Source organism: Saccostrea cucullata, unplaced genomic scaffold (assembly GCF_032062105.1).
Source record: "Saccostrea cucullata isolate Sc308-1 unplaced genomic scaffold, CSIRO_AGI_Scuc_v1 ctg1078, whole genome shotgun sequence".
Taxonomy (NCBI): Eukaryota; Metazoa; Mollusca; class Bivalvia; order Ostreida; family Ostreidae; genus Saccostrea; species Saccostrea cuccullata.
In genome coordinates this window covers 211,203-230,386 of record NW_026924913.1, presented here as the reverse complement: position 1 = coordinate 230,386, position 19,184 = coordinate 211,203, and the positions used below count along the sequence as shown (strand labels likewise).

Genomic DNA, 19,184 nt, shown 5'->3' with positions numbered 1-19,184 from the left:
ACACAACAACAATTACATCGACTGCTGCAGCCGATAATTAAAATAAACAAAATGTGAATTAAGTACATTTAACTATTATATTTATAATTCTTCTGATCCATTCTGTTCCCAATATGAAATTGCGACAGAATTGGCGTAATGAATATGACACGTTAATATGCATAAAAAATCGTCGTCAGCACTGATAGCGACAAGTAACATGATCAAAACATGGCGGCGTCCATAAATAAGGTCAGAATTGTGTTTATTTAATGCATTGAACGAAAATCTTACATGTGGAAAATAACAAGGCTAAAATGCAAATTAATAAAGTGTACATCACATGTTATATGAATTAAAACGTGCACTTAAATATTATTTATTCAAATATTATGCGTCAAGGAATGGAATTCACAACCTGACTTTCTGGGGAAAAGCCAAGTTGTCTTCCGCTTTCGGAAAAGCGAGGGGACATTAAATCTCATTCGTCTGTCCGTCACAAAAAACTTTAACCTTGCTCATAACTTTTGATTTAGTAGAGCTATGACTTTCATATTTCACATGTGTATTCCTTGTGACAAGACCTTTCTTCGGGTACCACCAAATCTGACCTTGTCCGTGGAGTTTGACCCATTTTACAAAAACTTCCAAACTTTTACTTTGGCCATAATTTTTGAACAGTAGAAACTTTCATATTTCACATACGAAATACTTGTGGCAAGACCTTCCATCAAATTTAACCTCGGAGTTTGACCAACTTTTACGCAAAAATTCCAAACTTTTACTTTGGCCGTAACTTTTTGAACGGTTGATACTAGGGCTTTCAAATTCAACATATGTATTTTTGTAGCAAGACCTTTCATTGGATACCAATAACTTTGACCTTTGACCTTGTTGATTTCCGTACTTATGAAAAAACTTTAATCTTGTCCATAGCTTTTGAACGGTTCGGGCAAGAGCTTTCGTACTTCACCTATGTAATACTTTTGGCAAGATCTTTCTTAAGAAACGATCAACTTTGACCTTGGAGTTTGACCTACCTTTCAAAAACTTATCCTTGACTATAACTTTTGAACAGGTGGTGCTAGGGCTTTCATATTTCACAATCATATTTCTTGTGAGATGGCCCTACTTTGGATATCAATATATTCAATTTGCTTTTATGAAAAGTTTAATCTTCGCTATTTTGCCATACGGGGTCATCAGTGATTCACTTCCTTATAACTTTTGATTGAGTAGAGATAGGGCTTTTATATTTTACATGTGCATTACCTGTGACAAGATTGGACACATGTCATAAAAAATTCCAATATATAAATCCTTAATGCCAGACAGTTCTATTCAGTAGGTTTTCAGGATATCTGACTTTGACTTTGGTAAATCTTCAGTGGGAGCCAGGACGTAATCTGTGGTCTCATCATCCAGTGTTTTGAGATCTAATGTTTTACTAAAAACCTCTTTGCCAAGATCATCACTTTATAAAAAAAAAATGTTGAATATTGATAAAATATATTTTTTTTAAATTATGATATATGAAATTTTATGCGAAGCATTTTCTGTGCATAAGGTTGGAAACCATGGATGCACCTGTTTGAAACCAATAATTTGAAAAAAACAGAATTGCACTTATCATGAAAATTAATTCAAGTGTAACAGAATTGGCACATTCTGAAATGTGGTATTAAATTCATTCAATAGAAGTTTACAAAAAGGAAGGACTTGTGCATCTTATGGGATGTTAACCAGTCACTAGATCTCTGCACACACCCGTCTTTCACACTTATCGTTACTACAGAAGTAGCACGTAAGAGCTGGCCACAGAAGAAGATTTTTCAAGACTCGACGACCTTGTGCTGCACTGCTCAACAATTTTCAGAAATTTTACATCTGCAAATTCAAGAAACTCTGAGAATATTCACTTGCATGTGGCACTGTGATGAAAATGATAAATATCGGACAGAAGACCTTCAATTGGAACAAGAAAAGTCATGATGCCTGCTTGGAGACACAGATATGAAAGGGGACAAACACATCCTTAGTCATAAGCATATGCAAAAATCCAATGAAAAAAGGTGCCTCTTCCAAAATTGTGAATTCCATGGCCCCTTGGTTTGGGGTTCTGATGTTAGGGTGGCCCGGGGTCTTAATGATTATATATTGGAAATGCATTAATTCTCTAAAAATATTTTCATTTGCCTCTGGCTATTTCATTGCCCTTGGTCAGAGGTACCGAGGGTGGTGGTATGTTTTGAAAATGAATTAATGCTGTGAAATCTGCTCTTCGGTATTAATCAACTATTTATAATGAGCGAATGTGCCTTTAGTGAAATATATGGCCCCAGGGTAAGTGGTTCTTGTGGGTTGGGATACTACTGGTTATATAATTGAAATGCATTTTTTCGTTCCTCTGATATATACCTCTGGATATTAAGTAACCAAAGTATGCTTGCTAAGTGTATAGTTATGATTAGCAATGTTGCCTATTTCAAAATTTTGTATTTCATTCCCTCGGGTTAAAAACACAAACCGAATTCAATTATTGGAAAGTAATTGCATGATAGTCAGTTGACCTATGAGGCCCATTGGCCTCTTATTAATTACGTTTGTACTTTTTCGAAGATTTTAAATTCGTTCTGCGCCGAGTCTGATAACAACAAAACACGATGTTGCTACCATCTTGGCTCATTGAAAGATCAATTTAAACAGAGTTGTCTTGGAAATTTATCAGACGAAGAGAAAAAGTTTCAGAGTTGATATGCATGTTACGAAAACGTTTTTACTTAAATATCAGCAAGTCCAAACGTGTACAATATTTCACGTTTAAGCCCTAATCTTGAGGCTTCTTAGTTGTATAAGTTCGCTAGTTGGAAATATTATTGAATACTATATTTATCTATTCAAAGAAGAAGTATGAAAAATAATATATAGTTCACTTCATCTCAATTCAGAGCGTGACTACAATCATAAGCCCCGCATGCCTTCGGATGACCTTTAAGCTGATTGGTAGGTTACTCAGTCAGTGAGAATTGTTTCGGTGATGACACGCACATAGCCACAACGTTTTGTCTACGTGCAAAAAACACCATTGGTTTACTCTTCGTCAATGGTTTTCAAGACAAGTTATCGACGATGTCGCAATGTTGTTTTTTTTTTTGGATGTTTGTCTTTATTTTCCTGCAAACGGTGTATCTCATCTTTTTTTGTGTGGGCTACTATTCATTTAAAGCTGTGAAAACAAATTTTGTAATTTAATGCAGACAGTAGACTCGTGTATAAACCTAGAAAACTTTGTCCCAGTAATCGGGAATTTTTTACCCTTAAATTATACTTGTCGGGGCTATGACGTTTGGGAAAACCAGATAATTTATCGTTATTTGGAAAAGCCCTCGTACTTCCAGTTCAAAAGTTATAGTCAAGATTAAAGTAAAAAGTCATGTTCACATTGAAAGGTCTTTTCACACTGAACGCACACATAAAATGGCCCTTGCACCAGTTATTCAAAAATCAAGACCGAAATCAAAAATTTGAAATTTTGACAAAAAGGTCAAAAATTCCAAGGTCAGGGGTACGAGGTCAAATAAAAGGAATACGAAAAAAGGTATTTCACAAGGAATACTCCTGTGAAAATATGAAAGGCATTGTCCTACCCACTCATAAGTTATGGTCAAGGTGAAAGTTTCAACAGACAAACAGATAGACAGACAAGGTAAAAACTATACACCTCCGAATCTTCGATTACGGAGGCATAAACACAAGCTTTAAGTCAAAATACTTACAAATGACATTCATATTTCATCAACAGAACCTTCTGTCGATCACCAGCGAAAATGATAAAGCCGAAGTGTTCTCTGAATCACACTCGTCAGGAATTCGACATCAATTTTGTTGTCTGCTTGGCGCAAGCACCTGCTCTTGAGTCGCAGACTAAGGAGTTGATCCTTGCGTCGCAGGTTCGAATCCCATTGTGGGCCGTGAAACCGGTTCTTCGGATGAGACCGTATAAACCGATATTCTTCCTTGCCAACAATTTTGCTCCCTTTTAAATTCGCCTAGTCATAGTTCTGAAATTATCATATATATTACTGCATTAATTCTTTGACAATCTTCTCTTAGTTCGACTTCTACAGTTACAATACATTAACAGAAACGAGAAGACGAAGACGTTTGGATAAGAAAGTTTCCGTCTTGCTGGATGTTTAACTTGATATTTTTTTTAACATAAAGTCATGTCTGAGGGTTAATCAAACATAACTTTTTATCCAATCGTGGCTCTCCCAGCAGGATTTGAAATTTTTTTGAACGATTTATTCATTGTTGCAGGACACTGGCCTCGCTTGCTATGAGGATTTGTAACCAACCCCCCCCCCCCCCCCCCCCCCCCCCCAAAAGAATTCTATCATTTCTTTGCAATGCATACGAAACTTTATCGCCTTCGTCTTCTCGTTTCACTTAATGTATTGTATAACAGGACTACTGTGTTTGGACAATGGAGATACCTTTGTCCTTGCGATACCGTAACAGTCATACCGAACCCTTAATTGAGAATATCGATGAAGAACCACTGAAATACCCAGTGCATTTTCTAGTACTTATTGCAGTAAAAATTTGTGCGAACAGGTCCCATGTAACATGTAAGCTTTGTTAAGCTTAATCTTTGCATAATATATTGATATTTTTTTTTTATTTTAGTTTGTTAACTATCCTCCCTGGTAATTTGACGTAGCTAGGGGACTTTTAACTTGAAATGTGGAAAAAGTACAATTGAGACAAAATAAGGTTAGACTTACAAATTCATTTATCAGGTCTCTAACTATAGCGTAACAAAACTATAAATTTTTTAATCTGATTGCTACAACCTAAATGGTCTCATTTAATGAATAAATAAGCTTATTCAGAGAATCTGCGTCTCCCACTTAGAGAAAAAAGAAAAGCATGTGCAGATCTAGGGGTGCATATCAAGAAAGGCGGGCGGAGCCATAGGGAGTTCAAAAGTTTCTTTAGATATTGACTGGAAATGAAAGTTTTACACACAGTCTTCCTTTCGCCATTAGTAGTTGTTGTAGAAAAAGTCTTTTTCAAAAGTTTAAAGGCTTATTGAAATATTGCGCGGAAACAATGTTTTAAATTTTTAATTTTGAATTTTTTTGTCTTGACCTTTTGATCTCCATTTCAAGAGGAGTCGCACATATGCCATGAGTTGTGTAACTTGAAATTTCACTGCAAAATCTCAGAGGCTTCTAGAGATATTGCAGGGAAAGGAAAGTGTTGGAGGCAGACAGAACTACAGACAGACGGACAAAATGACAGAGAGACCGAAATTAATATCCTCCACTTTCAGCGGGGGACAACAAACGAACAAGCTCAGTCAAATGTGTCTCTTCCCGAAGAATCCATTGTATGCATTAACAAATCAGTTCGCTAATTTGCATCGGGATCGAAATGATTTACTGAAAACGAAAGTAAAACCTGTAAAACAAAACTTAATAACTTCAAAATCTGTAATAAACTAATGTTTATGCTGTAGATTTTAATACATAAGTAAAGTACCTTCAATATACTTTACAAAAGACCTTCAACTGACGAGTCAAACATTCGTGAAATACATTCAAACAACTGTATGCTTCGCTGCGTAGATCCGATGAGAACCAGTCAAATTTCTGCGAGCCAGAATATTAAAAAAAATGTTTGGAAATGTTTACATAGTTCTACAAATTGATAAGCATGTATGGCCTTCTTGTTGAGTTGAATTTAAATAGATTACCGTGGTGTTAAATAGGGGTTTCTTGGTGTAATCTATACCGATTTTACTGAAATGAAATCAGAACTACCACCCAGAATTCCAAAACGCGCAAGCGCATTTGATTAAGTTCTTGGTATCATAACTAGTCAGCCCGTGGGCTGACTAATGAGGGTCAATCAAACATATCACGTCTAAGTACTGCTTTTATTGGTCTTGCTTGATGTTTAACTTGATATTGCCCTTTTTTCTTGCAATTCTGAAGTGTGCGGGAAGCAAGGATTCTGAAACTTTGTTTATCTAATCGTGGCTCTCCCAGCAGGATTCCTTAACAATCATTTATTCATTGTCATAGGACACTGGTCCCGCTTTCTATGAGGATTTTTACCCTCCCCCCAACAAAAAAATCCATTATTTTAAACGAAACTTTATCACCTTCGTCTTCTCGTTTCTGTTAATGTATTGTAAATGTAGAAGTTGAACTAAGAGAAGATTGTGAAAGAATTAAATAAATGCAGTTTTTCTATATAAATTTTGTAGCCCCGCCCTTCCACCAGAACCCCTGATCCTGGGGCAACGAAAATCACAATTTCGGAAGAACACCCTTCCTCATCATAAGTATACAGCTCAACGCACTTTTTAAGCTCACACGTAGTTGAAAATTTCAATTTTCTTCTTCAAGGTAAGTATTTTCTTTTTTAAATCTTTGCTCATTTACCATACTCCTCTTGGTTTTGTCGAAATGTAACGCCGAAAAGGGATAATATTGCAAAAGGAAACCACATTAAAGTGTAGGATAATGAAGTATTGTTTATTTTTTTAATAGTAAATTTATTCTATGAAAAGGAAAATTCTTCTGCATTAACGGTTTGAAACGTTAAAATTTTGCAGTGGGATGATTCTCTCATGATTCTAGATTTTAGAAGTTGACTCTGAAAAATCCCACCTAATTAACATAGAAAGCAGTCAAACAGATGAAAAATACTATTACCACCCTGAGTTAAAGATTCAAAATAGACAGAAAATACGAGGTAAAGCAGCTGTACTGTGCACATGTCTACGTTTCTGCCAAGAGCTATTGCTTTCAAAAGAACGGATATAAAGACAGCTGCAATTGGCAAGAAACCACAAAAATTCAAATGAGAATAGTTGTTATTTTTCAGCCATGAATATATCAAAGTTCTGCCTATTGATTTGTGTGAATTATGTTTCATTAAATGAAATGAAACTCAAATTATGTAAACAGATACTTTTAAAATGTATTTTGTTGTCTCGATACACAATATTACATCATAACAATGTGACCTTAATTTGTGCGAAAAACCATGCGAGTTTAAAAAGTGCGTTGAGCTGTATACTTAGTTCGCGTAATTCCCAGGAGCAGTGAAGATTTTTAAAGACTTGATGCATATATATTATTATAACAGTAACTTGATCCGCGTAATTCCCAGGAGCAGTGAAGATTTTTAAAGACTTGATGATAAATCCCCCTTATGTCCTTTAGAGATCAATCGGGACTTTTTAACGCGCAAGAAAAGTAACGTGTTTTTGACATATGCTGGTGAAATGGATTCAGAAAACCACAGTGTGGTGATCCGGAAAATCGTGGAGATGAAATTCAAAATTTTGGAGGAGTGAGCATCCTTCCTCATCTTAATTACGTATAGATAGTTTTTTTAATATACGGGAGCAGAGAAGTCTTTATAACAGGAGAATTTTTTTTTGTGATTAATATGTTTATTATGATTATAACCCCCGCTTGAAAAGTAGGAGGGTACACTGTAATCGGTATGTCCGACTGTCCGTCTGTTACGCTTTGGGGTACCCATCTCTTATCCGCAACTCCTTTTATACCACTGAGTGAAATTTATTGAAACTTTCACAGAATCTTTATTACATATTGCCAATGTGCACCTGCTATATCATATACGGGAGCAGAGAAGTAGTTTTTATAACAGGAGAATTTTATTTGTGATTGTGTTTATTATGATTATACCCCCCGCTTGAAAAGTGGGAGGGTATACTGTAATAGTTATGTCCGTCTGTCTGTTACGCTTTGGGGTACCCATCTTTATCCGCAACTACTTTTTATACCACTGAGTGAAATCTAATGAAACTTTCACAGAATCTTTGTTATATATTGCCATTGTGCCCCCTTATTTCACTTTTTGATCCGACACATATTTTGGGTTTCCCTGCCACAGCAAAACATATACTTTTCAATTATAATCATATTGGAGGCAAGGGGTATCATTTAGTGAGCTCATTGCTCACAGTACCTCTACTAATTATCATAATTGTCATTTTTTTTTTCTGAGGATTGTTGTAATTGTGTATTCATTTACATGTTTTTCTCTAAGTATCGTTGTCATTGTGTGTCATTATAGATTTACACACTGTATTAACTCTAAATCTTTATTAAATGTCTCTGAAATATTCTGTATGTAAATCACATATGTATAACTTTACTTTTTACTCATACTTCATAATAATTCGTTTGGCAATCACTATTATTATTGTATATATTAAAGGGAAAGGTTTTTCTCATACTTGATAATAATTCGTTTGGCAATCACTATTATTATTGCATATATTAAAGGGAAAGGTTTTTCTAAGTTGAAAAAACTTGTTACCAATCCCTTTGTATGCATTATACGAGGGTTGTTCGAAAAGTTCGTGGACGATGTCAATCTTCGTTACATTACTCACTAGAAATTTAAAATAAGCACAATTTTAATATGTAAACATGTTTGTTTTGTTGATGTTTGAAGTTTCAGAGCACACTTAATGGCAATGTAACGTCAAAACATAGCGTCAAGAATTTCTAAAAAAAAAAAAAAAAAAAAAAGCTATCCCTATACATTTCACACAGTATAATCCAATGCCCACTCATTAAATCCTTTGCTAGTACTTGGCATTTATTTTTTTAGAATTGTTCTCGTTGTATAAGTTCCTTTGTTTGTGTTTTACTTTCTTTTATTATTTAACTCTCCTTTCACAAGATACGCAACTCTGAAGCGTCTATTTCTTTCCTTGACGTTCTACATGTACTTAATACCCAGATTTAGATCAGAGTAACAAAGAGAAAATGTATATCAACTTTATAACCAGTTGTGCATCCCGTTCCCCAGGAACCGCTGACCCTGGGGCCACATATTTTAAAACTGTGGAAAATTTTATCATAAGTTTTATTTCATCATATTAAATGATTGATTAATACCACAGAGCAGATTTAACAGCATTAATTTATCTTCAGACTATGTATTGTAACACCCCCCCCCCCCCCCCCCCCTTGAGGGAACATGAAATTAACCACCTCTTTCTTCATCATAAATATATATACTAAGATCATTGGCATAATACCCAGGAGCAATGCAAAAGATTTCAAAAGAATACATGCATTTTCAATATATATAATCAATAGAGCCCCGCCCTAACAACACAACCCCCAACCCCTGAGGTCACGAAATACACAATTTTTGAAGAAACACTCTTGCTCATCATACTTGGATTGTTTAATAAACAGGAGCAAAGAAGATTTTGAGGAATCAATGTAGTTTCACTATTTAACCAAAAGAGCCCTCTCCTTACACCAAAACCCCTGACCCAGGGGCCATGAAATTCACAATTTTGGAGGAGACATCCTTCCTCATCATAACTAAGTACATAGTTCATTTGTTTAATACAAAGGAGCAGAGAAGAAGATGTTTGAGGAATTAATGCATTTTCACTATATAATAAATAGAGCCCCGCCCTAAAACCACAAACTCTGACCCAGGGGAGATATGAAATTCACAATTTTGGAAGAGACACTCTCATCATAACTATATACTTGGCTAGTTTGTTTAATACCCAGGAGAAGATTTTCATTTTTCAAAGAAATAATGCACTTTTACTATATGATCTATATAGCTCCACCCTAACACCAGAACCCCCTGACCCAGGGGCCATGAATATCACTATTTTGGTAGAGGGTTCCTTACTTATTACAATTATGCCAACAGTTTGACTGCTTGATGTCCACATGCCAAGTTTGGTTGAAATTGGTCTAGTGGTTTTAGAGAAGAAATTGAAAATGTTAACGAACGACGACGTACAAATACGATAGCGACCTAAAAACTTACACATCATGTTGCTTTTGTTGCCCTTATTCTAATGGTATCAATATAAAATATGGTTAAAGATATTATTGAGAAATGTTTGTTGGGAATGGTTTTTGTTCATATTCTTGACTTTCTTTATTTGATTGAATGATTGTATGTTGTTTAACGTTTCTCTCGAGTATTTTTCACTCATACAGAGACGCAACCACTTGCCGGAGAAGAGCTGAAAATTTTGTCCTATACTCGGCACTTAGGCCTATTGAGCAGGGAGGGATCTTTTTTTCATGCCAGTACCTACAGGACTTGAGTTTGTACGGTCTCATCCGAAGGTCCCACAGTGGGACTCGAACCCGCGACGTAAGCATCAATTCCTTACTTAGCGACTCTAGAGGAGACCTATTTGAAAAAAAAATCATGAGCTTTACCACAGATAATATTTGCAAAATGATGTTTAAAAATACATGTAACCTTTACATTGTAATTCACATTGCAAGAAATAAATGTTTTGACAAAAATGAGAAATTAAAACTTTAGTTCGATTTTCCAATGCATTAGCATATATTGAATTTTGTTCCAATATATTTTCATCAAATAATAAGATATTAAATTTTTAATTTGTTATTGAGCTGTGTTTTGAACATTTTTTGATTTAGCATATACTTTACAATATTTCCTTTCTGACTTCGGAAACCTGAGATAAGTCATCCTTATTAGTGTCCAAAGATGGGCCATTTGCTTTTGTTTTTCATCAGTTTCGAAACCACTTTAATTAGAATCCCTAATTTGTTCAGCACTCATTCGATATCCCTACGTCGCGGGTTCGAATCCCACTGAGTTGTAAAAAGGTCCTTCGGATGAGACCGTATAAACCGAGTTGCAGTAGGTGCTGGCACGAAAAAGACCACTGAATGCTTTATGGCCGTACGTACCAAGTACAGGACAAACTGTAGCTCTCCTCATCGGCATGTGGTTGGCGTCTCCATATGAGTGAAAAAATTTCTAGAGGGACGTTAAACAAACGAAAAAATTTTTCCCATTAAATCTTCAAAATAAAGAAAAAAATCTTATCAATGTTTTCCACACAGTGACTTTGTCCACTGTAACTAAATAGTTTGAAAATTGATATAATATGCATTAAACATTTTACGTGTGGAGAGGAAGAGAGTACTGGTTTGCAAGGGATTGTCGTCCCTTGTAAACAAAACTATAAGCAATCAATTTCAAAATTGAGATGAGAGCAAAGATAAATACTACGAAAGGTGCATGCACAAAAAATATTGTTATTTGGTACACTGCATCAAAATTATTTGAACGGTTGGAATAATATTTTTCTTATAAAGTTAGATTCTGAGTGACCTTTTCTTGCGGTGAGATTTTCTAAAATCTATTTGGTAACCCTTTCCCTCTTTTTCTTCTCGGACATTTTTCAGTAAAGAAAAAAGTATCTTTCCATTCTTAAAATAAAATGTATTATGCTGAAAGAACATGACTATCTACATTCCTTTGCTTAATTATTTTACTTTGCCATAATTTTTTTAATTTCCCTTTTTTCTTTTGAAAAAAAATCATGTATTTTTAAGCTTTTAAAATGTTACAATTACAGATGCAACAACAGATTTTATTTACATTCAATCAATGTTGTTTTCGAAAACAAAGTTCTAACAAAAGTCCTTTTTTGCCTTTTTCAATTTATTTGTCAGAAATATGTAACAAAAACAATATTCTTATTAAGAACCAAAAAATGGTAGCAACAACTAGACAAATCAGCACCTGAAAGCGACAAATTTAGTGGAATATGATTTATATTTCTTATATCCTTTTTTTACACATAAGAAGTCACCGTATTATTGTTTGTCCAAGGATTGGCATCGCAATGTGTAGATCGATCAAAGGCACGAATCGGCGAGGACCTCCCATTGTCAGGTGGCATGACACCCACGAAATTCTTCTTCCCAAAAGACGGAGCAATGGTAATGGCGTATGTGTTACTTCTGTAGCACCGCGATCCCGAGAAGCATAGCACTTCCCGGCATCCTCGTCTAAAGTTGGCATTATGAACAAAATAGAGCAATGGTTTGATTATTCCAGTAAGGAAAACTAACCAAGTGCAGATGCGGAAAACAAAACTGTCCTGGCGTGGAACTTTCAAAAAGCAAAATATTGTGTTTGTTATGTACATTGGAGAAAAGAAGACGAACGTGATCACTGTGATTAACATGAGTAGCTTTACCATATTTACTTTTGTCCGAGACACAATATTACTTGTCCTTTGCAAAGTGCAACAACCATTCGTTTTCCATATGTGATAGAAAACTTTCGAATAAAGGACACCAATGATAATCATGGGAAATATATACTGAAGAAGAATTATTGAAATAATGTATAAAACAAATAATAGATTTACGTTCGTGATATTAACGTAGAACCTACAAACTATTTCTTGGCCATATAGTTGTTCCTGGAAAACATATAAACAAATAATACAATGAATCGATACCGCAATCCAGCTTGCGAGAATCATCCGCTTAGCGGTGCCTCTTCTGATTTTGAAGCTTAGCGGATAAATAATGGTGTAAAACCTATCTAAGCAGATAGAAAGCAGAAGATAAATGATAAGTCCTGGAACTGTGAATTGAACAAAGCGAATAATCCGACATATGGTGTTGGAAAAAACCCAGCTTCCTGCTAGGGCTCGACCGATAACGAAAGGCATTACAAGAACTGTAAATAAAATGTCTGAAATTGAAAGAGCGGCAACAAAATAGTTTGTTGTTGACTGGACTCGGCGACTTCGTCGTATCACAACGCAAACTAAAATATTGCAAATAATATTTAGGATTGCCAAGACAATGAATCCGAAGATTTCGACCTTGACGTTTACGGAACCCATTTTGTTGTCCAACCTCAGGTCCGACGTGATATTCATTATACGACTTCATATAATCAGAAATTCTTCTTTACCTACAAAAATAAATAAAATCGAATGAAAATTATTAACGGTTCAGATTTTTGCACCAATGGGCAGTTTTCTTAGTATTTTATATAGGTTTCATCTCACCAGCAGCCAAAGATTTTATACCTGTTTTAAATGATCATACAACATGTTTGTACAATGTATGATTTTCAAACTGTTCTTTTTCTTTTTTTCGTCTTTTTTTTTCTTTATTTTTTACGTCTTTAAATGGGATCACGTGACACTGTCTGACAGTTTACTGCAAGTCGAGGGCTAAAAATGGAAATCGTCTTTAGTATAACTTATGACTGAACATACGCTATGTGAAAGATAACACGATTTTCCTAATTCAAGTGATATAAAGTTCAAGGTGCATTTTTGAGTTGCCCGCATTGCGCATTAGTCAGTTTGTTTGCTGTAGATTCGCGGAGAAAGGGTTTTAATTTGCGAATTCGAATCCTAGTGCGGGATGTGAAAACCAGTCCTTAGTATGAATCCCTATATCGAGATCTCGTTGCGCAGGACTAAAACGATCCCTCTTTGCTCAAAGGCCCTGAGTGCCAAGTGCAAGTCTGTTTGCAGCCATTCACCGCGCGCGGCAGGTTGTGGCGTTTCCATGTGAATAAATTCGCAAGAAGGGTTTCAAATATAAAAATATAAAGAAATTGAACATTTTAATCGCCTCAGAATTAAGGATCAACTCCTTTGTTACTAACATTAGAACAAACCCACAGTGACTACTAACAGCAGCTTCACGCGGGCGACTTGTATGTATGGCAGTTGCCTTACATTTGTCTTTTTACTTCGTGTTGTTGTAATTAATTAAATCAATAAATTAATATTACACCTTACATGTTTTCAACTAATTAGTATGAGTCGCTGGAAATACTAGATGACAATTTTAACGCCTTGGTCAAGCACACACCCAGAAAACCATTTGTTACATGTATGTTAATAATTATTTGTGCATTAGATTTCTGAAAAGTAAATTGAATTGCAGCTTATAAGTTAATCATCTCTTTTCTTGAGGTTTAGAAATGGTACGTCTTTGAAAACTCGATGAGTGTGTTCTAAAAACAAATGGCAAAATATACAGGATGTATGATACTTGTATTCAGTATCAATTACAAAAATTTACAAAAACTTGCAACAAGTCATGATTGTTTACTTAATATGCATAGATAAAGCAATACTTAACTTAAAGCACTTCTTTTGAATTAAAATCCTTCTATTGTGTTATATTGTTTTTGAAGTATGAATTTTTTTTAAATCATAGTCCAATTTTAATATAATTAGCAACTTCACTGAAGACATTTAAATTTAATGTCAAGGACTTAAAAATTTTTAGCACTATTTTAAATAAGGATAGATGGTACAAACAATTTTTTTCTTTGGAGGAGACTTAAAATCATGTCTTAAGTTTAGAAAAGTGGATAATTCTTAGAAAAACTGGAAAATACTTAACTGAGTGTGATTTGTCTATATTTGTTTTTTATTGAAATATTACTAATATTTTCCAAGTCTATTTCATTTTCCAGTTCTTACGAGAAAAATTCTAAGAACTATCCACTTTTCTAAACGTTTTATTAAGTCTCATCCAAAGAAAATAGTTGTTTTTATCTTCTGACCTTAAATAAGTAACAAAGAAAGGTACTTAGCAATTAATGATGCTGAAATTTTCAACTCGTAGTTTTAAACGTATGAAGAGACTAGTATTTTAATGTTTTTTACACCTTCGTTTAAACTGCGTTAAAATATAACAAATTGCTAGAACGAGTATTCTTTGCCTTTCAGTTCCAAAGGAGGTACATAATTTATTTGCTGTTTTACGTCATGTTTTAGATTTTGTCACTTACATGTATGGAGACCTTTATTATGCACGCAGGTCGATTGAGGACACCAATACGAGAGATACCCATCGTGATATCGTTTGTCGCGACACAGGCCTTGATGGTTTTTATCCGAAAAAAAAAAACCGCAGCGTTAACTTCAAAGTGTTGACTGCTTGTTGCTAAACGCTTATGATAATGGTGTTTTAATATTTTTTAAAAAAAAATTTATTCAAAGTTTGATTTGAATAATGTGAATCCTTCTGATAACTGATTGAAATATAACAAACTGCAAATTGTCCGATCTCAGTATCGACAGTTTTTTTTTAAATGTCATGCATAGGAGCGAACCTGTGCTGAATAGAACAATATTAATCTGTTTTATATGTGGGCAAGGAAATAAAGCGTGGTTTATCCTTTTATAAAAATGTTCGTAGTGAATATTTAAAAGTTCATATAGTTCAAATACCGCCATTATTAAACCATTAGGAAAAAAATTAAAAACGTTCTGTATTTAACAGATTTGGATATTCCACCGTATGTATTAAATACATGTATTAGAGAGGTTCTGCAAGCCAAAGTACAAATTGTACGTGCAACGGGGAAATCTGTGCATTGCGATATCATTTTTGATATAATGAAATTCTACAGGTATCCACGTTTATTAGAGATTGTAGAGATCGATCCGTAGAAACAAATTTGTTGCTTATATTTTCTAAATTGCTGTTTCTGTCAATAATAAAAAAAGTGCAAGTACGGACATAAGGAAATTATCTTATCATGGTAAATGATTATTTTACTAAGAGATAAATACAGTAAATATGACTTAACGAATCAAAGTTATTAAAGTTAATTATTAGTTTAATTTCATGGATACTTGCATATATTCAATTAAAATAGTTAATATGTACTTTAAAAATTGCACTGGATAGATCTATGCCAAAAAATGAAATTATCCGAAGATAAAAATTCTTGCATTTAAAGCATTTACAAGTTATAAATTCTAAAAGTGATGTAAACACGTGCGTGGTATTCTAATTTGCACTTGCAGACGTTGGTCTGTGAAACCTCTATGTAAGGCCCAGACACAACGTGTTAATGTTTACAATAACCTTTTACCCCTAAGAAAAACCTAAGGGGTAATATCTGCTCTGAAAATAAAATAAAGTTGAATGTAAAACAACAGAAAAATTTGTAAAATTATTTTGTTTGCTTTATGACGGTCATTCACCCTCAAATGAACCTACAAAGATTTTTTTTTCTGTATTAATCCTACTTTTCGTGCTTGCGTAGGATATCATCTTGGCGAGAAAAGGGTGAGCACATCACTCTAAAAAAAGTTTTACTTGTTGTTGTTAAAATAAGATATTAGATTAAGAAAAACTAGTAATTATTAGTAATCCATTTAGTCAGAATAGCAAGTAAATGACTATCATGGTTAGTAATTGTAAACATAATTAGTAATAAGGATGAATTCATTTACTTATAAAATGATTTACTAAGTATCAATACGTAATAGGAATTATATTACTTAGTAAATGAACTACTCATTTTTAGTAAATTATTATTACTTAATTTAGAGATAATATGCTTTCTATTTACTAGATTTTATGAATTATTACTAAGTAAATGTAATTCTGAAATCAATTAAAATCTAGAATATTATTACTTAAGAGAATACTAAGTAAATGAAATACTTATCATATTTACTAAAATCGGCATTATTTACTAGAAAAACTGCAAGGTATCAACCCTCTGATGAAGGAGATACATGTAACTATGAAAGTATAAAATGTAAGACTAATCACAGTTTCCTAGTTGAGCTTTCTGAGTAATCAATTAGATGAGATCTACATGGAACGGTAACAATACTTTCTATTTGTTTTGCCAATTTCTTTGTAATTGTTTTATTATATTTAACAATAAAACATTTAATCCCAGTATTAAAAGCCTTATAAATTGAATAAGTTGTATATTTTTAAGGACCATTTTAGAAATGGTTCAAAGTTTCAAATACTTAATACAACATTTTAATTAGTATGACTTTTTTTTCATATGAAGGAATATTTAGAAGAAAGATAACTCCTTCTCACAGACAAATAAGATGGAAGCCAAAACTATATATTACATTTCAAGAATTCAATCCTGATAGTGATTAGACTACCATTTTTAAGTAATTATTTGTATTACAACTGCTTTGAATTCTCCTTGATTCAGTAAATAAATTATTGTTTTAAGTAAATCAATTAAATACAATTTAAACAAGATGTGTTTGTGAAACACTGACCCCCCCCCCTTATGGCAACATAGCAAAGGTTAAACTTTTCTTATATGCAAATTCAATATATTGGTATTTCTTGATATCTCAAAGGTCAAGGTCAAATGGTCAATGTTAGTGGTATCTAATGAAAGGTCCTGCCACAAAAAAATACATATCTGAAATATGAAAGCACTAGCCCCAACCCTTCAGAAGTTATGGTCAAGGTTACCGATTTTGAAATGTAGATCAAACTCCAAGGTCAAGGACAATTCACAAAGGGTCAGATTAAGTGGTACCCAAAGAAAGGTCTTGTCACAAGAATGAAATATGTAAAGTATGAATGCACTAACCCTAACCCTTTTAAAGTTAAAGTCAAGGTTTGCTTTTTAAAAGTGGGTCAAACTCCAAGGTCGATGTCAAAGGGTCAAAGTTCTTGGTATCCAATTAATGGTCTTCTCACAGGAATTACATATTTGTAAGTGTGAAAGCCCTATCCCTTATCGTTCAAAAGTAATGGCCAAGGTTAACGTTTTTTCACATAGATTGAAATCTCCAAAGTCAATGTCAAATGGTCATGGTTGTTGGTATCCCATGAAAGGTCTTTCAACAAAGAATATATATGTGACGTATTAATGTCCTGGTATTTACTGTTAAAGATAAAGTTTGGAATTTGTAAAAGTGGGTCAAACTCCAACGTCAAGGTCAAAAAGTCAAATTGGTGATACTCAAAGAAAGGTCTTGTCAAAAGGAATAGACAAGTGAAATATGCAAGTCATAGCTCCGCTAAATCAAAAGATATGGGCAAGGTTAAAGTTTGTGCGGACAAACAGACAAACAGAAAGACAGACAGACGGACACTACAAAAACTATATACCCCCGAAACTTCGTTTACGGGAGCAAAAAAATATAAGCTATATAGTAAATAGTGGTAAAATGTAAGTAAAGACCAAGTAATGTTATTACTTATATACACAAATTTAAGTAAATATAAATTACTAAGTAAAACTTTTTAGTGTGTAAGTAAAACAATTCTTTAAAATACAAAAATCAAGTAAAACATTTGAATTTAGTAATTGACATATATTTCAGTAATTGATTTAAAATTTTAAGTAAATGCTTAGTAATTATCTATTACTTATCTTTGTTATTTCAAGTAAAAAATGACTACTAAGTAAAACTTTTTTAAGAGTGATAGTACAGGCCCTTTACATGTCTAAACCACCAGTGGTGCGACCAGGTTCTATAAATTGACGAGTAAGCGTTTCCTGTACATGTAGTACAGCCACACCCAGTGACATCCTTACTTATTAAAATCTCCGAATGAATTCGTAAAAGGACATTGATTTTCCCCTAAATAAAATACCCCTTTTTAATAAATACACACAGGACTTGAGAAAGTCAAAATGCAAGGCATTAAAGAACTTATTTGCAAATAAAATATACATGTAATGACATTCAAGTTGTTGAGAAGGTCAATAAACTTTTTTTCTGTATAGATATTCACCAAAAGAAATAACTCATGATATATATAATATATAGCACCAAACACGCATTAAATTTAATGTTGAGAAAATGTCAAGTGTGATTATTTGATTTTATTTCAATCAAGTACAAGAAATAAATTTAGTTACACAATATTTTCTTATATGGTATTTGATGTCTCGAAGAAAATGGCATCATTGATCTAAAAAATTCCTGTTGAGGACAATATTGGAGTCGGAGCAATAAATTGCAGCAATGATAAAATCGATATCTTAGCTTCATAACAATATGTCACACCTAATACAACTTATGCATTGACCAAACCTCAGCAGCATTGTAGCATCGCTTTGGAAATTGTATTGTTTTATGGATAACTTAATATCTAGTTTTTTAAAAATGTCTTTTTGACTGTAGCCAGAATATAAATATTAACAACGCATTTTGAAAATAAAAAATGAATAAAATGACTTACCTTTTGATGTGAAATTACTGCTACTTTTTCCAGTACATTTTAACCGCTCGATAACGACTAACAGGTAGTTATTGATTTCTTGTACATTATAATGAAAAGCGTTTGTCACGTGATGATGAGAATCCTTTCGCAGTGACGTCAATTATTAAGTTGACAAATCAACATCTGGTATGGGGGTATAAATCAAAAAGTTATCATTACTGTTAATTATTTTCAATAAACATGTATATTACACCTTGTAAAAATGCCTGTATGACGTAACATGCGCGTATTGTTTCGATCTTTTCTTATTATAAAACGATTATGTATTAAATTGTTATTCAAAATAAGGCTTAAAAAGTTGAATTTGAACTCATTCATACACTACGT

The 19,184-nt window shown here is 33.5% G+C and overlaps 1 protein-coding gene across 1 annotated transcript; it reads right to left on the bottom strand.

Moving 5' to 3' along the window:
- Positions 1-11,533: 11,533 nt before the first annotated feature.
- LOC134267594 (probable G-protein coupled receptor 19) lies at positions 11,534-18,865 on the bottom strand. The gene is made up of 2 exons (XM_062749797.1): positions 18,816-18,865; positions 11,534-12,780 (listed from the first exon to the last, which is right to left on the bottom strand). The coding sequence occupies exon 2, from the start codon at positions 12,743-12,745 to the stop codon at positions 11,642-11,644; it is 1,104 nt and encodes a 367-aa protein (XP_062605781.1). The 5' UTR covers positions 12,746-12,780; positions 18,816-18,865; the 3' UTR covers positions 11,534-11,641.
- Positions 18,866-19,184: the final 319 nt, after the last annotated feature.